Consider the following 27994-nt stretch of genomic DNA (forward strand, 5'->3'; position numbering starts at 1 on the left):
GTTATGCTAAAAAATGTCAAACTTTCCAATGGAAATGTCAGATTGCACCTGGCAACACTAGGCCAGAAATATATATAGCAGCCTCCGTATTAAACCCAGGTCTATATGTGCACTTAGTTTTGCTTGCATATTGACCTATGTGTATACGGTATTAAGACAATCAAAATTCTTAAAATGCACCGTCATCCTTATCTTTGGATATGCAGTGAATCACAAAAGTATTTTGCATCTGAATATTATTAATTAAAACTTGTGTTTCTGTACTTTTAAATAATTTTTAATATAATTTTTAGGTAATAAAAAAAATAGTTTATATTTCAATAATTCATCATAAAAACTTAAAAACTATTTAATTTTTCATTAAAAATTTAACAAAATCTAGAAATATCCAGAATTTTTAGCTCACAAAAGTATTTCGCTTTTCAGCAGTAGTTATATGGGAACATAAGTAAAAACAAGTAAGGAAGGGCTAAGTTCGGGTGTCACCGAACATTTTATACTCTCGCATGATAAAGTGATAATCGAGATTTCATTATCCGTCATTTACATATTTTCCAAATTCCGTATTTGTGTAAAGTTTTATTCCGCTATAATCATTGGTGCCTAATGTATGTAGTATATATTATACAGAGAAGGCATCAGATGGAATTCAAAATAGCGTTATATTGGAAGAAGGCGTGGTTGTGAACCGATTTCACCCATATTTCGTACATGTCATCAGGGTGTTAAGAAAATATTATGTACCGAATTTCATTGAAATCGGTCTAGTAGTTCCTGAGATATGGTTTTTGGTCCATAAGTGGGCGAGACCACGCCCATTTTCAATTTTTAAAAAACGCCTGGGTGCAGCTTCCTTCTGCAATTTCTTCCGTAAAATTTAGTGTTTCTGACGTTTTTTGTTAGTCGGTTAACGCACTTTTAGTGATTTTCAACATAACCTTTGTATGGGAGGTGGGCGTGGTTATTATCCGATTTCTTAAATTTTTGAACTGTATATGGAAAGAAAACGACTCTGTAGAGTTTGGTTGATATAGCTATAGTAGTTTCCGAGATATGTACAAAAAACTTAGTAGGGGCGGGGCCACGCCCACTTTTCCAAAAAAATTGTGTCCAAATATGCCCCTCCCTAATGCGATTCGTTGTGCCAAATTTCACTTTAATATCTTTATTTATGGCTTAGTTATGACACTTTATAGGTTTTCGGTTTTCGCCATTTTGTGAGCGTGGCAGTTGGCCGATTTTGCCCATCTTCGAACTTAACCTTCTTATGAAGCCAAGGAATACGTGTACCAAGTTTCATCATGATATCTCAATTTTTACTCAAGTTACAGCTTGCACGGACGGACGGACGGACAGACGGACGGACAGACAGACATCCGGATTTCAACTCTACTCGTCACCCTGATCACTTTGGTATATATAACCCTATATCTGACTCTTTTAGTTTTAGGACTTACAAACAACCGTTATGTGAACAAAACTATAATACTCTCTTTAGCAACTTTGTTGCGAGAGTATAAAAATTACTTAGCATTTCGTATGAAAGCTATTATTTTTACCGATAGCTTCCAAACATCCTGGCATTGATTCTGTCGCGGCGTATCTTCTCCCATTCCTCTCTTAAAACTCTTTTGAGCAAACTTGTTGATGAAATTTGGCAATTTCGTACTTTTTTCTCCATATTGGTCCAGTTTTCAATTGTATTAAAGTCGGGACTTTGTGGCGGTGTTGGCAGATGTTTTGCGTTGAAGGGAATCCACATTTTAACGTCGTGGGCTGTATATTTCGGACCATTGTCGTTTTGAAATAAAAACTATTTTTTTGAGATGCCCATTTTTACAGCACTGGAATATAAATTTTTCTTGGGAATGGATAAATAAAGATGCTTATCTATTGTTCCGATTGAGATTCCCGACTCCCTGAGCTGGCATACATGTTATATTTGCTTTCGTCACTAAATATTACAGTTTTCCAAAAGTCAAAACATTTAATTTAATAGGTATTAGCGAAAGGTAATCTCTTATTATTTATTTATAATTAACCGATGTAAGTGTTTTTTTTTGCTCTCAACATGGCCGTGTGTATTGTTCTTTCTATGCACTTTCCGCACTGTTTCATCTGACATTTTGGTGCGAAACGCTGCTCTAAGTTCATCGTTAATTTTTGGGGCTAATAAATGTGGACTTTCACGGTTTTCCTGTAATATTTTACATTCTTCCCTTACTGTCAGTAACTTTGGTCGTCCACTACGGACTGCGTTTTCTAGGTTTTAGCGTTCCTTTTTACCACACTTTATATAGGTGGGCGATATCGACTAAACATATCACTAAAATAGTTTGTGGATTTACCTTCATTGCAAAGATGCAAAATAATTTTCTTCTCAGTAGGAATTAATTCTTTACATTTAGGCATTTCTAATGTGCACGAAACCACGATCACAATCGAAATAAATGCAACTACAACTAAATTCAATTCTAATATGTACAAGCAACCATAATCTTATGTAAAAATAGAAAACCAAACAAAATGCGCACCAACTAGCAGATTTGAAAACGAAAGCAAAATACTTTTGTGAGCACAGGATTTCGCCGAAACACATATTTTTTGTTTGATCTGCATAACGGGACAATCTTTATTTCCATGGACTACTGTTTTTTCTAAAGAAAACTTGAATAAATAAACATACGCATTTAAATAAATGAAAACGCCTACTTTAACCACTGAAAATTTTAGTAAAAGGAATGGTAAGGGTTATGCAAAATACTTCTGTGAGTCACTGTATATAAAAGGAATGGTAAGGGTTATGCAAAATACTTCTGTGAGCCACTGTACATAGCTCTTTATGTATCTCGATTTATTTTGGTTGCAAAAACAAACGTTAGGTAAACATATAGGCAAAACTTTAAAGACACAAAATTGGTTTATTTAATGCAACAGTTTTGTTTAAAGGTTTTTCACCTCTAATTCTTACGAACTGCGAGGGTTTGTCCGCATCCAAACTTAACTCTTATTTATGTAATCTAAGTATACGTTTTCTTTGATTTTTCGTTCAATCAATCAAAGAAATACATGTTTTACTTTCTATTTATGTGGGATCGCCGTTAAACAAAATGCACTTGTTAATTCAATCAATTGTTTATTAGTTCACAGTTTATAGGTTTCATAAATGATCCGTCCGCTTTAATAAGTGCCTCGCGCGCAGTGATTTTTTGATGACCGTGCTAATGTCCCTTTTGTCAGGTTGGTCGTCCCTATTGTCAGTGTTGCTTGTTGCATATGGGAAGTGTGGTGAGTGTGCGAACGTTATCAGTAGGTGTGTCCATACGTGTTGTCCTGTCATCGCTTCCCACAATCGGCCATACTGCGCTATCATTCGACCCGAATGAAGGATTCCATTTTTTCATGAATTCCGCGACGGTAGTAGTACGTCCGGGTCCTTCATAATCTCCAATTTTCGCTACTTCGTGTCTGCCATATTTTAACTGCTTAATGATCTTGGACGGTCCAAGATATTTTGGTTTCAGCTTCAGCCCAGATCCATACTGTGTACGTTTGATTGCTACCAGTTTGTTAATGTTGTACTCAATTTCAGCTTTGCGGCGAGCGTTATAGGCTTTGCGATTTTCTTCTAATAGTCGAGCTACAAGTCTGCTTTCGCTTGAAGGCGGCTTTTCTCACGCTCTGAATCGATTTCTCCTGTAGGTAAGTTATTTAAAAGCTCTTGCAGATCTCCAGTTAATATCTTAAACGGTGATTTTATGTGCTACGAGGTAGAGTGTTATTTATCGTCTGTTGTACGCGTTCTACACGTTTATACTATTCAGGACTAACGATAACTTCGATATCATTTGGTATCACAATTTTGTGTATTCGCTCAACTTGCCAGCTTCCCCTTGAAACACCCGTGACAATTGGTAAATGCTGAATACCTTTTTTCTAAGCATTTGTCGCTAATAATACGCCTCGGGTTTCCAAACACCGGTAACTGCTTTCTAAGTCTATCAACTACCGCCTCTGCACCCGTGGACTTTGTTGGATAAAAACAAACAATTTTGAAGAATGCGTCAATAACCACCAGTAAATAATTTTAATATATAACAAAGACAGTCTTCCTTGTTAATTGAATTAAGCCAGCCTTTCTTTTTTCCTACTTTATATTCGTTCACTAAACATTCGATGCAGCTTTCTACATCGAGAGATGCCTTCGCTTTCAAAAGTGGAATGAAGAATGTTTTCTCTTCCTTGCGTCTTCCTACTGGAGAAGTGACCTCTGCCATTCTAATCACTTCTTCCTTCGTGCGTGTGGGTACCATAATCGTTTTCTTAGTGGGACCTTTGTGTAATATACCGTATTTCATGTAGTAATCTTCGTATTCGTTCTTCTCTCCAGCTCTGACCTAATTATCTACTTCTTGAGCTTGCTTCAATCGGTGTTGCAATGAGTCTTCCATGAGTAAACAGGAAACTCTACTTAACGCGTCCAAGTGGCTCATTTTAGTGCCACTTTGATGCTGTATTTCGTAAAATCTTGCAGCAGATCTCAAGGGCACGTCTCGTTTCTTCATCATCATGGCAAACGCGTTGTAATCGGTTACTATTAGGAATTTAATGCCTGTCAGATATACACGCCATTTTTTGAGTGGTTCGATGATGGCTAAGACTCCGGGTTCGTACGAGTGGTAAAATACCCCACATGATTTCGTCTTCCCACTCATATACTGGACTGGGTGTAAGTTCTGATCATCCCTATTCCTCTGCAATAGTACTGCTCCATATCCAAATTTCGAAGCGTCTGTACCGCTTACGAATTGTATAATGTTAAAACTGGAGCGTTGATTGGTGCTGCTTTTAGTTGCTGAAATACTGCTAGTTGCTCATGACCTAGTTCGTATCGTACGTCTTGCTTAAAAAACTCTGACAGTGGTCTCGTAATCGTGGCGTAACCTTCGATGAATCGCCTGAAGTATGACGTCAGTCGGAGGAATCATTGCAGAGCTTTTTTATCGCGTGGCAGTGGGTAGTGTTTGATGGTGATTCGCCTCCACCAGCTGCAGTTATTCTCAGCACAACCATCAGATTCGCCCTTGGTTGGAATTATCAGGTCATCCATGTAAGCGATTACGATTCCATCCCTTATAAAATCTCTGAATACGGTTAGAATATATCTTGAAAACACTGATGGTGAGTTACTAATTCCAAATGGTACATACAAAAAATCATTGTCCAATTCCTGGCACCTTTCAAACACTCAACTATTTTATCCATCAATGGCATCGGGAAATTGTCCCTAAGTATCTTTTGCATTCAGTCTCCTGTAGTCGCAACATATCCTCTTTTCACTTTTCTTTTTGAGTACGAGTACAATTGGTGATGCATATTCCGATATGCTGGGTTTAATGATCCCTTCTTCTAGCCATCGTCCAACTTGACGCTTCTTTCCTTACTTAATTCAAAAACAGACTGTAGAATCAACAAAGTATCATTCCGAATCAAGCACAAGTCCACCAGTATTAATGCCGACATCGTTTGCGGCATCATATTAGGTGCCACATGTCCTATCCGCCGATAGACATTGCTTGATACAAATTGGACTTGTTGGTTTTGGAATCTGGTGTACCATCGATGAAGTACTCTATAAGGCTGAGGTCATCTAAGTTTATAAATTTACTTATTTCCATCATACAATATTACTATTCACGCAAATCTTCACTCTGCTAAGTACGCCGAATTCTCAATGCACGACTTACATACTTACATATGTACATCAATTGCAGAAAGGATGGTACCAAACTCGCATTTCAGTGCTTATTTCAGCGAACTTCAGTTACAAATTCCTGTTTGACTACGAACGTACATCTTTGCAGCACCCGTTAACAATTGCTTGGCATAGATACATACATATGTATATTTCTGCAGCTCACTCCAGTGCACTGCTTCCGCATTATCTTCGATCGCTCTACAATCGGTGTATTTACACTTGCATTCAGACCGAAGTGTTCCAGCAATCTGTCCTGCAGTACGGCTTTCCGTCCAGTAGCTACTAACCCCAACCTTTCCCTAAGTCCAACCACTGTCAATGCTAAAATCTGTTTACGGTCCATTATCTTACAATACCCTTACAAATTTAATATCAATACAAAATACTATTACTATAATGAGAAAAGTTACAAAATTTTAATTTTATATAGGTTTATTAAATATAAAATTTAGAAAAGTCTTTTGAAATATTTCAAGACGAATGCAATTACAAAATAAATTAAAATTCGCTGGAATTATAATATTGAAATATAATGAATATTAAACTATGCGGCCTTATTTTATTTGTCTCAACTGTACCTTCCAAAATTGTTTAACAGTTGTCTTTTTTTGGTTACCGCTACTGTACTCTAATAAGATTTTAGCATCAAAGCGGAATCGCTTATACTATATACATACATATAACTTATGTGCTAAATAAATACCGCTAGGGACGCCGCCTGTTACTCCTGTTCTTACTGAAGCTCTGCCCCTGCTCGTTTCTGCAACAATACAGCTTCGTACGTCTGCGTTCTAGCTTATGTTCTGCCGCTGCCTTGAACCTTGCTGTCAAAAAATCCTTTTTTTTTTGTTAAAAATGTTTTTCTTTTAATTTTCCGCGGGGCTCCTATACCACTTCTGTCACCAAATTTGCAGTGACTGTACAGTATATACAATAGAAAACCTTTTCGTGGTAGCTTTCTGAGGGGTGAATAGCGGCCATCTTGGATTTTCAGTGGGAGCAACGCAGTGCAGTATATATTGAGGTAGTAAATACTTAGCAAATTTATTTTATTAAATAACAAAAACTATAAATATTATTGCTTAAATAAAAGGAAATTATTTATTAATGATATATGTATGTATATTTACTAATATTTGATTTAAAAGCCATAGTGTGCAATATTTCGCCCCTAAAAATATCACTTACTGTTATTCAGATATTTATGTAATGAGTTCTTATTAATAAAATGCAGCCCTGTTTTTAGATTTCTCCGTGGTGAGTTTTCTTCTGAATGTATTACAATTGACAGACAGAAAACATAAAACGGTTTGCATTCGTAAGTTTTTGAAATATTAATACCAATAATTTCAATTTAGAAATCCAATCCCAAGATATTTTATATACTGAGAACTCATTTTCCAATTGATGTTTTCTTATAACGGCTAACGATTTGCCAATTTGTATATGTCAAACTACAAATTACCACCCAGAATTGTATCCTGCGTGTTTAAAAATTGCACAAAAAAAACAACTGACATTAAACAACAAGTACTATCCCAATAAAATTGAACAGATATGCAAAGTAATTCAATATAATCACTTAAATAACGTAAACACTTGCATTATTTAATATCTTTTAAAGTGTTGCTCATCAAAATTTAAACTTTATATGTGCTTAAATGCTAACACAAGACCCTGATTACCAATGAAAGTAGCAAAAAAAGTGTTACACCGCACCCTAAGATTTTCTAGAGTTGAGTATATGTATGTAAACAAAGCAAAGGTATATTACTGTATATACTGAGGTGACTGTTTGATGACTGTGCTAATGTCCCTTTTGTCAGGTTAGTCCAAGAATGATAGAAACAAGATTGCGCAATGACGAGTTCAAGTTTTATTATTTAATGTGTTTTCATTGCATTATTTGATTTTGTCACTTTGCTGTGTTTGTTTCAACCATATACATTTATGCAAATAAAAAGATTGAATATTTTGTGACCAAGTATCAATTTATTGTCTTATTTAATTTTCTTTTTTTGCTAAGCATATGTTCGATGGTTCGATAGGAGGATGGAGTCATGTGTAGAAGTTCACGCAAGTGAGGAAAGTTCTCTGATCGCCATTCACTTGGGAGTGGCCAGAAACAATTCTTTTACACATGACTCAAGTAGCTCACTACTTTCGGTCTTTGACCAAGTATCCTCTGGGTAGCCTAAGAACATCCGTTCGAAGGCGAGCTAAAGTGAGAAGGCGAAACATCCCCTGCATAGGGTTGTGCGCTGGGTTTGGGACCCGCCACGTAAAAAGCCTACCCCAATGAAAAATGACAAACAGCCTCGGATGAGAGACCCCTCTTTTGATGACGACCATGGCAAACGAAATAAGCACTACGAATTGAGGGCATGCACCTGGAATGTCCGGTCCCTTAATTGCTGGTTGATGTGATAAAGGCTGACATCACCGCCGTCCAAGAAATGCGATGGACGGCACAAGGACAGAGACGAGTAGGTCCTTGTGGCATTTACTACAGTGGCCATATAAAGGAGCGCAAGTTTGGTGTGGGATTCGTGTTGGGAGAGAGACTCCGTCGCCGAGTACTATCATTCACTCTGGTGAATGAACGTCTAGCCACAATCCGCATCAAAGCGAGGTTCTTCAACATATCGCTGATCTGCGCCCACGCCCCGACGGATGAGAAGGACGATGTGACCAAAGATGCCTTTTATGAGTGCTTGGAACGCATTTATGAGAGATGCCCCCGCCACGATGTGAAAATCGTGCTCGGCGACTTTAACGCCAGGGTGGGCAAAGAAGGTATCTTTGGCACTACGGTCGGTAAATTCAGCTTCCACGAGGAAACATCCCCAAATGGGTTCAGGCTGATCGACTTCGCCGGGGCTCGAAATATGGCTATCTGTAGTACTAGATTCCAGCACAAAAAGATTCATCAAGCTACCTGGCTGTCTCCGGATCGAAAAACTACCAACCAGATCGATCATGTTGTGATAGACAGAAGACACGTCTCCAGTGTTTTAGATGTGCGTGCGCTCCGAGGTCCGCCACGATGTCAAAATCATGCTCGGCGACTTTAACGCCAGGGTGGGCAAAGAAGGTATCTTTGGCACTACGGTCGGTAAATTCAGCTTCCACGAGGAAACATCCCCAAATGGGTTGAGGCTGATCGACTTCGCCGGGGCCCGAAATATGGTTATCTGTAGTACTAGATTCCAGCACAAAAAGATTCATCAAGCTACCTGGCTGTCGCCGGATCGAAAAACTACCAACCAGATCGGTCATGTTGTGATAGACGGAAGACACGTCTCCAGTGTTTTAGATGTGCGTGCGCTCCGAGGTCCTAACATCGACTCGGACCACTATCTTGTTGCAGCCAAGATTCCCACCCGCCTCTGTGCAGCAAAAAACGCACGTCAACAAACACAAGGAAGGTTCGACGTCGAAAAGCTGCAATCACAACAGACTGCCGAACGATTTTCTACTCGGCTTGCACTCCTGCTCTCTGAGAGCACTCATCAACAACTCGGTATAAGGGAACTGTGGGACGGCATTTCAAACTCCTTACGTACAGCTGCATCTGAAACCATTGGTTTTCGAAAAGTGCAAAAGAACAACTGGTACGACGAGGAGTGCCGCGTCGCAGCGGAGAGAAAACAGGCTGCCTACCTCGCAACGTTACGATCGACCACAACACGTTCGGGATGGGATAGATACCGCGAGTTGAAGAGGGAAGCGAGACGCATTTGTAGACAGAAAAAGAAAGAGGCCGAAATGCGTGAGTATGAAGAGCTTGATAAGCTGGCCGACAGGGGTAATCCTCGAAAATTCTACGAAAAAATGCGGCGGCTTACAGAAGGTTTCAAGACCGGAGCATACTCTTGTAGAACCCCCAAAGGTGATCTAGTGACCGGTGCCCAGAGCATACTTAAATTATGGAGGGAACACTTCTCCAGCCTGCTAAAAGGCAGTGAATGCACAACGCCAGGAGAAGGCGAACCCGATTCCCCAATCGACGACAATGGAGCCGACGTTCCATTGCCCGATCATGAAGAAGTTCGAATAGCAATTACCCGCCTGAAGAAGAACAAAGCGGCGGGGGCCGATGGATTGCCGGCCGAGCTATTCAAACACGGCGGCGAAGAACTGATAAGGAGCATGCATCAGCTTCTTTGTAAAATATGGTCGGACGAAAGCATGCCCAACGATTGGAATTTAAGTGTGCTATGCCCAATCCATAAAAAAGGAGATCCCACAATCTGCGCCAACTACCGTGGGATTAGCCTCCTCAACATCGCATATAAGGTTCTATCGAGCGTATTGTGTGAAAGATTAAAGCCCAGCGTCAACAAACTGATTGGACCTTATCAGTGTGTCTTTAGACCTGGAAAATCAACAACCGACCAGATATTCACCATGCGCCAAATCTTGGAAAAGACCCGTGAAAGGTGAATCGACACACACCACCTCTTCGTCGATTTCAAAGCTGCTTTCGACAGCACGAAAAGGAACTGCCTCTATGCCGCGATGTCTGAATTTGGTATCCCCGCAAAACTAATACGGCTGTGTAAACTGACGCTGAGCAACACGAAAAGCACCGTCAGAATCGGGAAGGACCTCTCCGAGCCGTTCGATACCAAACGAGGTTTCAGACAAGGCGATTCCCTATCGTGTGACTTTTTCAACCTGCTTCTGGAGAAAATAGTTCGAGCTGCAGAACTTAATAGAGAAGGTACCATCTTTTATAAGAGTGTACAGCTGCTGGCGTATGCTGATGATATTGATATCATATCGAAAAGGAGAAACGACTGGCGCGCTGTTGTTAACTCGGCTATAATCGCGTAAGCGGTGTCTACGCCAATTAAGAAGAAGAAGATATGTTCGATTAAGTTTTTATTTAAGGAACGAATCCCAAAATACATTCTTGCTCTGAAAAACAATTCTTTTATTTTCGAGATACATGCCCCTATTGCGGTTTTCAACCCGACTTGGTCGAATTGAAGTTAAGGCAACTCAACTTCAGATCAACCAAACTCTTTTTCGGTATTGCGAACTTCAACTAAGTTCAGTCGAAATATGATTGGCGTTGCCAAACTAAGAAAGGGAAATTTGACAGATAGTGAAACTGCTAAAATTTTGTAAACGACATATTTAAACAATTAAATTCAGTTGTCGCTCGCGAAAAAGTGAATAAACATATATAATAAACAATAAATAATAAAAAATAGATATAAGTTTTGATTTATATTACAATGACGAAAATACTGGGGGCAAAATTGATGTGCTACGTATACGAAAAAGCCTTCGTGATCACTCAAATCCATTGGAGCTTCCAAATGCAAAGTAAGCCATAGTTTTTTCACAATTGAATTGCTTTTTAATAATGTTTGTTGCAGATTCATAAGTTATTTTCGATTAAATAAAGAAGCATTTTGTTTTTTGCTGAATGAGATGAAGGAACATTTCCACAAACGTGTGCGAGGAACGGCCATACCTCCTATATTAAAACTATTTAACATTGGGTTGGCGCAACCTACGATATCTTTAGTAATTAAAGAGGTTCTAAATATAATTGAACAACGTATTTGTGCCCAATGGATTAAAATTCAAATGACTGAGGAGGAGCAAAACGCTTCAAAAACTTCATTTTATTCAAAAAGTGTTTTCCCGGGAGTAGTTGGTTGCATCGACGGGACTCATGTTCGCATAATTACACCAAGAAAAGAAGTGCAACATCTTTATCTTAACAGAAAGGGCTACTACAGTTTAAACGTGATGATTGTATGTATAAAGTCTGAATTATATTAGAAACAAAATGGTATAATTTCTTAAAATTTTTAGCTTTGTGATTATAAAATGTCTATTCGGTATGTGGATGCTAGGCATGCAGGCGCAAATCATGACTCTTTTATTTTCAATGTTAGCTATTTGAAGGTGCATTTACAGAACAACATACAGAATAACACTTGGATCTTGGGTAAGACTTTATCGTATTTATTGCTAAATAAGTGGAGTAATGTAATTTCTTAGGCGACGCTGGCTATCCTCTGCACAAATTTTTAATGACGCCTTATCGCTTGGCGGAAGCTTCTTCACCCCAAGCACGCTACAATACAGTACACTCAAAGGCCCGGAATATTGTAGAGCGGACAATTGGTGTACTCAAGAGTAGATTTCGATGTCTTTTATCTGTACGAGGTTTACATTACACTCCCGAAAAGGCTACGCAATTTGTGAATGCTTGTTGCGCATTGCACAATATTTGCCAACACTTTCAAGTGGAATCTCCGGAAGAAATACCATCTACTTCACATACTACAATGACCAATGATATTTAGGACATAGAAAGAGAAGAAGAGGATACGGCTCGAATAATTCGCAATAATATTATGACTTCCCTCTAAATAATTAAAATATTAAATTTGATTTATTATTTCTAATGTGCTATTTATACAGGCATATATTTAAATTTTATTTAAATAAATTCATTAAATAACAATATCACTTCATTCCAGAATAATTAAAAATAAAATTAAAAAAATATTACTTTGTGTCTTAAATAACCAAAAAAAATTAAAATCTTTGCCAAGATTTTAATTTAGCAATTTTGAGGCGCTGCACCTCAATTTGAATTTATTGTTTCCAAATTGTGGCTTTCCTCTTCCTACTTCTGGAAACTTCTCCATTAACAATTTTTCAAATTGCTTTTTTGTTGCAACTTTATTTTTTCTAAAAATTTATAAAAAATATTAATTAAAATTAATTTAACATTAATTAAAATAGTTATTTGACCCGTCCTCCATTTTTCTTTAATATTTTTTTTGTATTTCACTGCACGAATGTTGAACTTCAACTGCTATTAAGCAGTTGAAGTTTATTTATATACTAGTCAACCCCACTTGCACAGAGTTGAAAACCGCAATACCAAAAAAAGTTGAAGTTCGATCATACTTCAACCGCAATTTTTTTTGACGGATTGAGTTGAAGTTGGCAATACCGAATTTTTAAACTTCGACTGAAATGCAGTTGGGTTGAAAACCGCAATAGGGGCAACAATTTACAAAATTACTTAAATCTAAGTGTTTCTGGACGTAATTTGTACATACATATGAGCCCTTTAAAGCACAAGTGGTATAACTCCACTTTTTCTTCTGTCGAGATATTAACACTTTGAGCCCCGCGTGCCCACCCGTGGTCATTTTTTTCTGTACCGGTGGACCGCATGCTGACGAAGGGTTGTGCTTTAGTTGACAAGCTGGTTTGTTTGTTTTTGCTTTATTGATTATTTACTTAGTTTTATTGATTTTTTGCGATTGAGGTGACCTTGTGATATTTATTTTTGATAAACCAAATGCATTTTTGTTGTTTTTTTCTTTTTTTTGTGACCACCGGTGGTCACATTGTCCCATAATGAAAATCCACCAATGTCCACTGGTGGTCACATTGTCCCAAATCGTCAAAACGTAAATGTCCACTGGTGGTACACGCGGGGCTCAAAGTGTTAAAGGGTTTGCTAAAAGTTGTATATAAAAATCAATATTGAACTTTTGGACTACTTTTTTCAATAAAACTTCAGAAAAAGGTCTTATTTAACTTAGATTGATGTTTTTGAAACTTTTTGTCCATTAACTCTTGTTTTATCGAGTACCGAAAATTAATTATACCATTTGTGCTGTAAATGGTTTTAAGATTTCATTTAACTTTTAAATAGTTTGAAATCTGTTTAGTTTTCCCATCTAATTTTTCATGTATTATCAATAAAACTTAAATTTATATCATTATTGACAGTATAATAAGTGAAAAAATATTTTTTTATTCATCGTCACTTTCTTGAGATTCTTCCTGAAGTGGGCCAACATCTTCAGCAGTCTCACTAGTAACAAGCCCCTCGAAATAATTGTGGTGTACTGGAGGGATGTATGGCAGCAAGTCCATCATATCTTTCCTTTTTTCTTTTGAAATAGGCCGAGCTCTTGTGTACAGCTTACCCTGATCAATGATGCAAACATTAACCGGTCGTCCTTTTTTCCTGCTGGCCTGAAATCCAATGTTGAAAACGGCATATCTTCAGATAGAGTTTTCTTAAAAAGGATTTTAAATGGCTCACTTTTTGTGTAGCGTATCCATTGCATTTTCAGCCACGATACAGGTTGGCCTTCACAGTCTTTTTTTCTTTTGGTGATTTTTTTTTAGAATGTTTTCGACTGACAAAAAATTATCGATCGTCATAACTGTCACATGAAAGGCATTCTTTTTCCTTGACAACGCAATAGTTCTATACCAGTCGTCAGGTGTAAATATTTGTTGCGACTTACCAAAATTTTCAATAGATGCAAAGTCACAGTCATTGGGGAGGAATGAATGTCCACTTTGCATGAACTTTTGGTCCATCATTTCTACATTATTTTCTGGACTTTGGACATATTTCATCAACGTCATAGCGATTTTCCAGTTACGGTTTTGACCTGTGCATGTGTCGCTATACATAACCACATGTTCGGCTGCTGTCGCTCCAAATTTTATGTGTTTTATTAAACACGATGAAATTTCTTGTGAACCTTTAGAGCCATTTACTTCGTCCCAACAATACATGAACCCCATTTTCGTTGTAAGTTCATGGCAACCTAAATTGTATACGTACATATTACGTGTGTAGTAGGCCTGTTAACACACCAATTTCGGGAAAGGCAGGGACTTCTCCAAATCAAAAGAGAATGCATAGTAGCTGTCATTGTTAGCACTTTTTTCAGCATCCGCCTTCATGGAATCTCGGGCTTGTTCTGCCTTCCGTAAATGAAGTTCATTGTTCTGCTTGAGCTTTCTCTTTTCTTCTTCATCTGTTGAGTATTTTACTTTATTAGAAAAAATATCACACTTGACGCAAGTGTCTTTATGTGGGGCGTGAAATTGCAGATTGAACTCGCTGAAGCCCTTGGCTTTCAACGTGCTACTTGTACAGATTGTACAGAAGTCGTATATTTAAGTTCTCGGCTAAATATTTCCTATTTGGGTTGTGTTTTCTTGTGTAGTGAGATTCGTATGAAGGAAAAGCTGAAATATGGGCTCTTACTTGTGCCATTTGTTCATCGGAGGTTTTGTTACCAGGCACCTTCTTACCCCGTTTATCGTCCCCTGGAGGATAACCCATTTTGACCTTCTCCAAAGCTCGCATCATTCTTCCATTTGAGATTTTCAATGTTTCTAAGAAGTACCTCTTGCAAACCTGTTTGGTTTCCCCAGCAACATTACAATAGAACCTATTTGAACTTGTTCGATTCTTCTCAGCGGTGGTTGGCCGAGGACATACCGGTAATATTGGTTTCAAAAGACCACAAATGAATGCATTTTGGGCAGAGAATGTCCCTATTTTCCAAAATGCTTCGAATATTTTTTTTCGTTCTTCTGTTATTTTGTTAAAACACTTTTTGGTGCATTTGCAATCGAGATTGCTAAATTGCTTCTTTGGAATTGGCTTTCCCTTTCTAGTGATGTAAGAGTCTCCCGAATTTCGCTTCCTTTTCCTTTCTTCTCGCTTCCATTCCTTCCTCTGCCTTTTCCGGGCTCTCTTTGGGCTTCCTTCTGCATTTTCCTCTGCTTCACCACTTTCATGAGTACTGGGTCTCCCTTCCTGATCAGCAGCTGCTTCATTGTCCTCTATGGAACCGGGATCATCGACGGCTGAAACCAAAGTTTACGTTCAATTATTTGAGAAAGTATAAACATTAAGACATGAATTAGCATTTTCGATTAAGCACCAAATTGGGTTTTACAACAACAACAAACGAATGAATAAATTTTGCCATTTTTCAGCTTAACACTTAATTCTTAATTTCACTACTGTTACCTTCACCTGAGTCCACTGAGAATAGGTCTTTCTCCCATGAAATTCACTGCACGAATGGTGAATTTGTCAATTATACCACTTGTGCTGTCAACGAATAGGCGGCAGCATTTACTGCACTAGTAATTTCTGCTTTTTATGAGGTTGCTATGGGAACTAGAAGCTACCATGTTATTGCATTAAATAGAACACATTTTCCTCAATACAGTACCATAGCTAACTCAAAAAAAAAAAAAATGGAGTTATACCACTTGTGCTTTAAATGGCTCATATATGCAAATCAGTACCATTTACATCGTCAAATACTGCTTGCAAGGCTCTCATATGCTCCATCATCATATCTGTTGGTTTTGAGAGGCCTCCTTCAGAAAGGTGATCCACCCAAGTATAAGACGAACAATTCTCTGAATTGGCACAAATTTCGGGGTTGTCTTCACCGAGTTTGTGGCAGATGTACCCTGCCAAATTCTTAAGTCCGTCGTTGTTCAGAATCTCCAAGTCACTATTTTTTAAATTGCGTCAGTGGAATTTATATCAACTGACACACGTTGAAAAATATTACCTGCAAAAATAAAATAAACATACATACATGCGTATAAATAAATGGAATAAATTGTTAGTTAAGATTGTTATTTTAATTACGATAATAAACAGTGTAAAAACTTAGTTGTATGTTAGTACATATTTGCATTTGTTAACATCAATACATTTTTATAAAAGAATGTTTTCTGTAGTTTTAGATTTATAATACTACGTACGTTTAATATTTTCATAATTACTGGTTAGATATAAGTAATTTCCTTCCAAATCTGGTGTGTTGTCGACTTCAACATTTCCTTCTTCTGTGATCGCTCCTTCGGTGTGACCAAGTATATAGGAACGCAGCCTATATTTGAACTCCTGCCTGTCTGGGTGATCGTGAAGACCGCCTCTTGACCTGATTATGCCAAAAAAATTTTCCAAAACGTCCTGGTTTAATCGGTAGGTCAAAACATAATCAATTTTGTACCGCTGTCTTAAGTCATCCAGCAGCAATTTCAAAGCATTATTGCTTTGGAGTATACCTGTAAATCATAAGTAAAATCAAAAACTGTAGAAAATCAACTTATCTAAATATATAGCTTGAGTATTACCTTTTTGGAATGGAAGCAACCCATTTTTACCAATGACTCTCATTGATGAAACCATCTCCGTCATCTGTTCCAGTACATTATTTTGCTTGTTCAAAGCCAAACCGTAGGCGTGCAAGCGTTTCCTCACTCCATCTTTGGGCACCATGACATTCATCAGATCAAACCAGTCATTTGTCTAAAAAATTAAAATTTATTATATATGAACACTTTAATTAATATTTTAAATATTACTTACAATTTTGAAAAGTCGATGGCATTCCTCCCAATTTTCGTTATCTAGCAGACCTAAACTAGCGGCTCGAGTTATTGCTTGAGCTATTGTGTGGGAGAACAATTTTGTGGCTAGTTTAACCCTTTGCCTTCCTGCTCCTGTTACAGACAAATGCTTCTGAGAAATTTTGTGCGTGACATGTCGGTCGTTGCAGGTAAGCGAGAGCAGCTTCAGAATAAATTCGAAGAATACATGCTGTTTCCATTTACTTATCAAACCTAAAAGAACAAAGTACATTAGAAAAAATTGACTTCAAGTAAATTAATGAGTTTAATTACCTCTTATCATTGCAATCTGAACGTAGTTAACAGGAGGCAATGTCGAATCAGAGTATCTATCGTAACAGTAACTCTTTCTGATCTTCATTTCATCAAAACTGAGTACACAAATTTTTTGCGCTTGTGTTAGCTCAGTTGCTGCCTTCAACAGTTTCATCACCGGCTCTATGACACCTGGAGCTACGTCAATTTTCTTTGACCACCATTGCAGAGTGCGCACACCTGGAAGAAGAAAGTTGTTTCTCGATATTCGCCGTGGCCAATAGGCAAAGGACCATAAATCTTTCGCAGAACTTTTAAGAAACACACATACTTGTGTAAGAAAAAGATACTTCATCAATATCAATTAGGACTAACATTTCTGTTTCCAAATTTTCTCGTCTTTCTCATCGATGACCTCCTCTCCTGCAGTTTGAGGTGCCTCTCCAACCTCGTCTTCTTGAATTACTTCAACAGGGGCGGTATTCTTCAACGTTGTTTTTAACATCTCTTTTTTAGAACGAGACTCCATTCTTTTCTGCCGTTCATTAGCCTCTGCAGGAGCAGTGGTTAACGTGGGAATAGCGCTAGGTAACAATTTAGTTGGATTCCGCGAACTTAAACCTGCAAGAGTGTTTGGTTATAAAAGTAAAATTATTGTAATCAAAATGCTATAATTACCCATTTCAAAATGCAAGTTTCTTTCGAAGGCTTCTGGCGCGAAGTGCACTTCACAAATGCATGCATTTTTAACATTAATTTTGTCCGTACGACGACAAAAATGAATCCATTGTTTTACTATTGTTTTATCTTTAGGGAAATGGAAAAATCTCCATTTCGTAGCACAATTTTGACCATTATTATTATTGCACCCGAACACTGCAAAATTTCACAATTAATTCAACACTTGAAAACACAATCGAATTCACTTTCAAAAGCGCGGGCGAATAATAAGTCAAGCGTGACGTCAGCAAGAACAGCTGACTGAAAGCAAACATGCGCATTGCGCAATCTTGTTTCTATCATTCTTGAGGTTAGTCCACCCTTTTGTCAGTGTTGTGTGTTGTCTTTGTTCATAAAACCCCAAATGCGTAAGTGTGGTGAGTGTGCGTACGTTAATAGTAGGTGTGTCCGCTACGTGTTGTCCTGTCATTGCATCCCTCATTTATTATAATTGATCAGCTAAGATAAAGTTAAGAATTAAAACTTGATTATTTTACCTAAATATCTTTATTTTCACGTGCAGTTTTTTCTAACTAGATTAAAAGTGTCTTAATTACATTATTCATATTGAATAGTTCATAACATTTTATGTAATATTTATATCTCTTGAATAATAAAGGACTACAGTGTTATGTCACAGTGGTAGATATACATACTTGTCTCAGTAATTAATCATGACATGTCCTAGTTATTGTTCAACTTGCATAACTAGTAATAATCAGTGCCTATTATCGCAGTGTTCAATAATGCAGTTTATGTAAAGCCACGATTGAAACTTTGATGAACTATGTACATACATACATATGTATATTTATAACCTTTCGATATAGGAGTAACTTTATTATTTTCACAAATATTATCTGGCAATTAGACAATTATTATAAAATTATAATATGAATGATATTAATATAAATGGAAATGGAATATTGGGAAGAATCAAATGTAATGAAAATGGGTATACACATCATAGATCTACGCTCCTCTGCAAAATAAATATTCACTGCTTTAAATCATAGAAAATATATTGAAAATGACCCAGATGCTAAGCAAGACTTCCAATAAGGTTATAAGCGCTTTCATCGAGAATTTTGAAGAAAGCAGGGTATCATACATAACTGCTTGGGAAACCGACAAAAATGTATCTCTGTTACAAATAAATATTAAAATGTGCCCCCACAGTTTTAGAAGAAAGTTTTTTTTCAATAAAGAAAATTTGTACCTTCTATTAAGCATCGTGGTGCGGGTGAGATGATGTGGGAAAGTGTAACGGCTTGTGCGGTAGAAAACTTTGGATGTCTACTATTGACATTGTTAGACATTCAAATTGCGCTTCCGATGTTACAAATGCTGTATATTCAACAGAGTCTGGACAGGAATCTGATGGTAACAACTAGACATGTCTAAACAAGTAAAATGATTAGCACCAAAAAGTCTAGCAATCTGATCACTGATAAGAGACGACAGGTATTTGTCAAAAACTGTGTTAAGTTCCCCATAATCAATACAAAGTTGATCTGAGCCATTTTTTTCCTTAACGAGTACCATAGGGAGAAGAACTAGGTCGAATAATATTGTATTTTATTAACTCATATAATTTAACTCGAACTATTTCTGTTTCATCAGGATTGAGCCAATATAGTCGCCGTTGTATCGTTTTGTAAGGATCTATTAACCAATTTTTTTTACCTATATTAACCTTGTACAAGGGATACTATTAATAAATGCTGTAATTTATTTGGTTTATAAAACCAAATGTTATTAACTCAATACAATTTCTTTAAATCCTTACGGGGGTGGGGGATTGGAAGGTTGTACAATTGAGTAAGATTTTTTTTCGGATTTTAATTCAGTATTTTCATCACTTATATTGGGTAGACGGAAAATTCTTTTCGTATTTCTAATCAAACTTAGACTTATTTTTTTATATTTATACACTTTTAAATAAATAAACAAATAAGGACCATTTTGGTCGACAACATTTTGCCATTTTCCGCGGCAGACATTATTCCATTAGTGTAAATCGAAATTTCCAGAACAGAAGCGAGTGAACCATTGTTGCGCTACACGAACTGATACAGCATCGTCTCCGTAAACATCACAAATTTGGCGTGGCATATATGTATGTACATAAATTTAAAATATAGCGATTTTTTTCATTATTTTCACTCATTTTTGAACAGCTGCAACTTTTTTTCAACTTCCCCGAATTTGATTTTTTTGTGGTTAAATGAAGCTTAAAATCTCACTTTTCCAACACTATATGGTATGATACAATGTGATTGGTAGCACTGGAGATATACGACTGCTGCTATTGACAAAATACGAAAAGCCTTTTTCGATTACCCAATATACTCTTTTTGAATGTATGAGTATGAGTGTATAATCTTGATGAGCTTTGGCGAATATCTGTCGTTTTGAAATTTTGTTTTTTTTTTTTTTGAAAAGAGTGGTTTCTTTCTTGAATAATTCGAGCTACAGAACTTAATCGAGCAGGTACAGTCTTTTATAAGAGTGTACAGGTGCTGGCGTATGCCGATGATATTGATATCATCGGCCTCAACATCCGCGCCGTTAGTTCTGCTTTCTCCAGACTGGACAAGGAAGCAATGCAAATGGGTCTGGCAGTGAACGAGGGCAAGACAAATTATCTCCTGTCATCAAACAGTCGTCGCACTCGCGACTTGGCTCTCACGTCACTGTTGACAGTCATAACTTTGAAGTCGTAGATAATTTCGTCTATCTTGGAACCAGCGTAAACACCACCAACAATGCCAGCCTAGAAATCCATCGCAGGATAACTCTTGCCAACAGGTGCTACTTCGGACTGAGTAGGCAATTGAGAAGCAAAGTCCTCTCTCGACGAACAAAATCCAAACTCTATAAGTCACTCACAATTCCCGTCCTGCTATATGGTGCAGACGCCTGAACGATGACAACAACTGATGAGTCGACGTTGCAAGTTTTCGAGAGAAAAGTTCTGTGGAAGATTTACGGTCCTTTGCGCGTTGGCCACGGCGAATATCGCATTCGATGGAACAATGAGCTGTACGAGATATACGACGACATTGACATAGTTCAGCGAATTAAAAGACAGTGGCTACGCTGGCTAGGTCATGTTGTCCGAATGGACGAAAACACTCCAGCTCTGAAAGTATTCGACGCAGTACCCGCCGGGGGAAACAGAGGAAGAGGAAGACCTCCACTCCGTTGGAAGGACCAAGTGGAGAAGGACCTGGCTTCGCTTGGAATATCCAATTGGCGCCACGTAGCGAAAATAAGAAACGACTGGCGCGCTGTTAACTCGGCTATAATCGCGTAAGCGGTGTCTACGCCAATAAAGAAGAAGAAGATTTCTTCCTTGATATGCGTCCAAGTCTAGATGCCCAATGATTGATTGATATCATCTGCTACCTGCCGTGATGATTTAAAGGGATAATTTTTGGCGATTCTTACTATAGCAGTGTCTATACGCGCATCTGTTTTACGGGATCTTGGCCTCCGAATTCTGCCTTTGACCAATACTTGGGAATTCTCCGTACATGATTTGATTGCGTTGTGTACTTTTTTACGAGAAAATTCCATTAGTTTAGCAATTTCGGTCTCTTTTTGCCCTTTTTTTATACATGTTCCAAATTATTCCCCTTCTATTGTAGTATGCTTTCCGGATCCTATTTTACAAGGTGCGGTTCAAAGTAAACAGGACTTTTTGAATCTAGCGGCGTCAACTATATGTCGACTGATGCGTTAGAATCTTCTATCTTTATCGATTGTCCAGTGAGATTTTCATGACATTTCATCGATTGGAAGTGAAGTTATTGCGTTTTAAGTGTCAGTATGTTTGTGTTGTTTCAAAGTGGTCGTGAGGACTTAAATGACGGTCAACATGTGGGCTAATCAAAATCCGTGATCATCGGAAATTCCATCGAAACTGTGGGTGAATTCATCAAAAATCAGCCGAAATCATCATTGAAATTCATGGAAATGGAATTGAACATCTCCAAATCATCGATTTATCGCATTTTGACCGAACATTGGGCTTATGAAAGGTGTGTGCACGGTTTGTTCTGCACAAATTGACTGACGACCAAAAATTTCTCAGAATCCAACATTCGAAGGACATTTTGTGACCGATTATTTGACCAAAAATCACCTTTTAACCATTAACCACTCGCCGTATTTTCCTGATATGGCACCGTGCGACTTCTTCCTTTTCGGAAAAATGCATTTGCCCATGAAAGGAAAGCGTTATGCAGACGTAGATGCCATTCAAAAGGCTTGCACCGGCATACGGCAGTGCGAATAAAAAAACAATTACAACTAAAGTGCTCGTATTGTCTTATCTTCATCTACTAACAAAATCTTGCAAATTGTTGGTTTTATTGTTGTGTGGAAGCCTTTTTACTTATTGACCATACCGACCAACGAGATAAAACACTTGTTCGACATGCTTTTGGACCGTGCAAAAAGCTGTTCAGTACAAGCAGAAGAGGACTATTTTAAATAAAATAAAATGATTTTGCCGAAAAAACCATTTGTTCTGTGTTTTCTTAGTCCTTGTATATTATTTTTTTCACTGAAATAGTTTTAATTATTTATTTTTCAACAACACAAAAAATTATGTTCTAAATTAAAATCTGCGCGAGTACTACTTCTGCGAAGTAAGCTGAGCCATTTACATATGTGTCCACTAAAAATCAGCATTGACTACGCGTAATTGATAACGGTAAACAAAAGCAAAACATGACGGAATATTTGGGCAGTACATTACAACTTTAGTACAGCAGCACCCAACTGAATGCAAAATTTTTAAATTTTAAACAACGTTAACTTAACCCTGGTCGAGATCAATGGTCTGATACACTTAGTCGAGACCAATGGTGCTTGGCTAGGCCAAGTGGTGTTTACATACATTTGTATGGAAATACGTGTTGTATTTACGCTCATATATGTACAATATAGATACATTTTTGAAATTTCTTACCTCTCGATTTGGTTGAAATCAAATTGACTGCCTTGTTCAGGCTTGGCGTGGAAAGTTAATTTTTTCTTAACCTCTAACCTTAAACGCTCTAGCGGCTAAAGTATTTGACCTAGGTGGGTGAAATAAATTGCACCGGTTAGGTAATTAAAAGAGCTTTCAGGAAATGTATAATTCGCCCCCAAGGCCCCGGGGGCGTGGCAATAGGCGAAAATGGGTTTTTGTTTCACTACAGTTGGGGGGGTTAGTTGACCCCTGGGGCTTTCAGGAAAGCCCTCAACCTCCCCTCTCTCCCTACCAGGGGCGTGGCAGTAGCGTTCACAAAAAATGTAACATTTTGAGAAAAATTACATTTTTTCTTAACCCTTTAAAACGCTTTAGCGGCTAAAGTATTTGACCTAGATAAACATACAAACATGAACAAAGCGAACATAAAAACAGATAAATCAACCGTGCGAAGTGATAGAAACATAGCAAAGTTCTTATATTTTCATACAAAATATATGGGGTCTAGCCAAGCACCATTGGTGCACTAAGGTGTAATATATCCTTTTTTCGTCCTTTTCGATACTATATCCTTGAATTTTTTTTCTGAATTCTATAGACAATAAAGTTCTAGGAAGCCACCTGGAAGCGCAAGTCGTTTGCTACACTCTTAATTTATTTAAATAACATTTAAAAACAAAATATGCCTGGCCAGACCCGAGGGTCTCGATGAGGGTTAAACAAAGCATTTATATGAAATTCAACTTTGTGCCATTTATTTGTCCATAGCTGTATATAGAATATTATTATATAAAATTTGACAAAACTCACCAAACAGAATTGTGCTCCTGCTTCTGCTGCTGTAGATGTCGTATGTAATTGAAGATTTTTAAAGTGAGAGACATAGGAATTAATTAAATTACAAATATTTTCAAAATTTTCCTTACTTTTTTCGCTTTAGATATTGTATGCTGTAATGGAATTAAATTATTAATTTAAAATATATTTAAAAAATACAAATTTCTGCACTTACCTTTCTTCGTGCTAAAAATCCAAATGGTTCGGTTTTTTTAAGAGCCCTACAAAAGTTTTTTAAAAAAAGCAAAAACTTTATTCCTGTGAAAGTAGTGAAAAGTTGTTTGCATGGCCACCATAGGCACGCTTGCATAAGTCCAGACGCTGATTTAAATTTTTGACGGTTTTCAAGCATAAAACGGCCGATACTGCTGCAACTTCACGTTCGATATTCGTACGAAGATCATTAATCGTCGAAGGCACTGACCGTAGACTTGACGTAGCCCCACAGGATATAGTCTAACGGCGTCCAATCGCACGACCTAGGTGGCCAATTGACTGGGCTATTTCGTGAGATAACACACAAACTTGGGTTTCAATAAATCCTTGGAAAATTCGCTGCGTGGCACCGTCTTGTTAAAAACCACATGTTGTCCAAGCTCGTATATCAAATTCGGACAAAAAATATTTGGTTATCATTGAGCGGTAGAAATTCCCATTCACATTAACGTGCCGGTCTTGATCATCACGGAATAGGTACGGCCCAATGACGCCGCCGGACCATAAAGCGCACCAAGCCGTGATTTTTTCGGGATGCAATGATGACTCTTAGAGTACGTACAAACCATTTTTGTTTTATTTTAAAAAAAACTTTTGTAGCACCCTTATTGAAAAACACGCTCTTAAAGTTGAAGTCACTAACTCCGAATTTCGGAAGTAAATAATATCGACTCGTTATTGGATCGTATATCTTTCCATGATAAAATGGCAAACCGTACTCAAGAGAAATGTCAAAACAACGGAAAAAAATATTGCATCGGTTTACTTTTGTAGCTTCCTATTGAAAAACCCTATACTTAACGTTTCTGGTTGCGAAATTACTTTTGTCGGTAATTCATTTACTTCCATCATAATTGCTTTAAAGATGCTTCAATCAACTTTTGTGTGTGATATTGTGGTGGAGGTGCAAGAAAAATGTCTTTGTAAGCTTCGTGTACTTCCTATTTTTAATTCTAGTATGCCCTTCGATGGAATGTTGAAGAATTATTTTGAATTACTGCATTCGATATCTATATTTCCATTTGAAAAAGATAATATAAAGCCAAACTACTATGACCAGGTTGCAATCTTACTCTGTATAATGTTGTCGTTTTGATCACTATCTTGTTATGTATTATAATTCCTTTTCCTCTTATGATGTTGTACACATTTTTTAGTGTTTCATCTTTTTGGACTCTTAAAAATTTCAACTTAGGAGGTAGCTCGTTGTTGATTTTGAATATTTCCTCTTTTGGAAACTCGTGAGCAGATTCACCAGAGGTATATCAATATATTCGAAATTATCTACAACAATATTTTAAAACAAAAATAATTTATCACATAAACATTTGGAAATATAAAACAATAATACCAAATTAAAAAACATTCAATTAATTTTCGCGCAAAAATTCTCCTCCGCACATCTAAAGTGGATATCAGCTGTTTCTGTCGCACGGCAAACCAGCTGTTTACGCAGAGTTGTAGGTAAGGCAGTTTCTTTTACTTAACGTAACCACAATTTAATAAGATCGTGATGGACATACAAACCCCGCCTCCCGGTGGGGGAACCGAATGTAACCAAATAGGTATGTTGCTCGAACGCATTAAGAAAATAGAAACATTGAACAATGAATTGAGAAATGAAAGTATCGCATTTTAAACTTCAAACGAAAAACTTCAAAACGAAAGGCTAAAGAAATCGCAAACAAAATATACTTGTACAAATGAAACGTCTTCTTCTTCATCAAAATCGACCTTTGTAGCCGAAATAGACGAAGAAGATCTCGAAAAAAAAAAAAATGGTCTATTAAAACAAAAGTAGGGAAAGTAAGAAACGCAAAGAAGATTCTTCACCGGATGTAACATTAAAGTCTCCGAGTCCGGATGAAACAGCAGAAGGTGAAATAGCTACAAAAGTAAGTAATCGCCCTCCGCCAATTATAATATCGGGAAATTTTAACTATCCCTTGAACGCATAAACGCAGATGTTAAAAAATCTTACACACTCAAGCTCACTGGCCCAAGTTGCTGTAAAATAAATCTTTCAGATAGTTCTGATTATAGAATACTTACAAGGGAATTAAACGAATCGAAAATTCCTTGATACTAGTACGAGGACAAGCAATTCCGTGATAAACGCGTAATGGTAAAAGACCTTCATCGCTCATGTGAGCCTGAAAGTATTGCCACAGATCTTCAAAAGCAAGGGTTTAAAGTTACGAAGGTCTTAAACAAACTTCAATATAAAACAAAAATCCGTTAAATATGTTTATAGTATGCTTCGAATCTACAGAAAACATTAAGAAGATCTACGAAATCAAACATATTTTAAATTCTGTCATTAAGCTCGACCCCATCAAGCCATCGAATCTTGTGCCGCAGTGTAAATCCTGTCAGGCGTTCGTTCACACTAGAAGCTTTTGTTGTTAACCACCGAGGTGCGTGAAGTGCGCCGGAAGTCATACAACTCTAAGCTGCACAAAACTTGCCGAACTAACGCCAAAATGCTGTAACTGATAATGATGTGAACTGGCAAAGCAACTTCAAAAAATTAAAAACTTAAGTACAACCGCTTCCACTGCGCCTCAGACTCAAGTGACTAATGTAAATCATCAATCTGGAAAGCCCTCATTTGCCAGCATAACTAAAAGTGCTAATAAAGTAAAAAAATACAAATGCAATTGGCGATATTACCGGTAATTTTTCATTAATTCTCAACAAGCTTAATAAGCTAGAAGAACAAAATAGACTTACCCACAAACGTCTTACTCAACTGGAGCGACAGAAAATCGAAAGTAAGGCGCAAAAATTAAACCGATAAAAATTATGACCTGAAATGCAAATGGCTTGCTCAAACGTAGTAAAGAATTAGAGACATACTCCATGTTGAAAAAATTGATATTTATATCAGAAACTCATTTTACAAATGAGACTTTCGTTAGATTCAAAAACTACAAGACGTATTGCTCGAACCACCCAAATTACAATGCGAGAGGAGGGAGTGCCATAATTATCAGAGATAATATTCCCCACTACGAAGAAATTAATATAAGTGTCCCAGAATTCCAAACCACGTACATATCGGTTGAATCTAGTTTCGGAAAAATAAGTATTACCGCAATATATAGCCCACCTAGATACAATATCGAAATGGAATTGTACACAGAACTTATGTATATTAAAACATCATGGGAAATTCATCATGAGTGGTGATTTTAACTCGAAACACTCCCAATGGGATTCAAGAGTTACGACACCGAAAGGGAGAGAGCTATTTAAAGCTGTTATGGCCACTGGATGCGACTTCATGTCTACTGGCAAGCCGACTTACTGGCCTTCCGACACAATAAACTTACCTGACTTGATCGACTTTTTCACCACTCGACAAATATCCAAGACCTTCATTACCATGGAATTCGGAGATATTGAGAAGCCTCGTCATATCGTGCAATCTCACTGTCGCCTATTTTGTCCAAACTACTTCAAGTTGAAAGAAGACTTCTGTACGCAATTGGAGAAAAGGGCCTTATACCGATTCATCAATTTGGATTTAGATCGCAACATTTCACAATCGATCAGGTTCATCGAATAACAGATATAACAGAAGATGTGATGGAAAAGAACAAAATTGCATAGCTGTTTCTCTTGACTTATCCCAGGCGCTCGATAGAGTATGACATACATGGCTTACTTCATAAATTAAGACTTCTCTTTCCACAGCATCTAAGTGAACTATTTGCCTCTGACCTGAGTAACCGCTACTTCAGAATAAAGCAGGGACAATCATATACTAAGTTACAGCCAATAAAAACGGGTGTACCCTAAGGAAGTATCCTGGGGCCACTCTTATACATTTTGTTTACTAGCGATATGCCTACGCCCCCAAACTGCACAATCGCCACATTTGCAGATTTGTAATGATGTAGGTCATTACTACTGGTAAAAATGTAGTAGAGTCGTCGAACAGAATGCAGTCTTCAATTTACCTATGTAATTATAGA

The 27994-nt window shown here is 37.4% G+C and overlaps 2 protein-coding genes across 2 annotated transcripts in view; both read left to right on the forward strand.

Moving 5' to 3' along the window:
• LOC126763917 (ER membrane protein complex subunit 2-like) overlaps window positions 1-27994 on the forward strand; it is a 109347-nt gene that overhangs the window by 62510 nt on the left and 18843 nt on the right. The window lies entirely within an intron of this gene.
• LOC126763924 (putative nuclease HARBI1) lies at window positions 10993-12317 on the forward strand. Its single transcript, XM_050481695.1, has 3 exons — window positions 10993-11533; window positions 11594-11729; window positions 11783-12317. The coding sequence occupies exons 1-3, from the start codon at window positions 11204-11206 to the stop codon at window positions 12088-12090; spliced, it is 774 nt and encodes a 257-aa protein (XP_050337652.1). The 5' UTR covers window positions 10993-11203; the 3' UTR covers window positions 12091-12317.

The sequence above is a fragment of the Bactrocera neohumeralis genome, unplaced genomic scaffold, assembly GCF_024586455.1.
Source record: "Bactrocera neohumeralis isolate Rockhampton unplaced genomic scaffold, APGP_CSIRO_Bneo_wtdbg2-racon-allhic-juicebox.fasta_v2 cluster09, whole genome shotgun sequence".
Lineage (NCBI taxonomy): Eukaryota > Metazoa > Arthropoda > Insecta > Diptera > Tephritidae > Bactrocera > Bactrocera neohumeralis.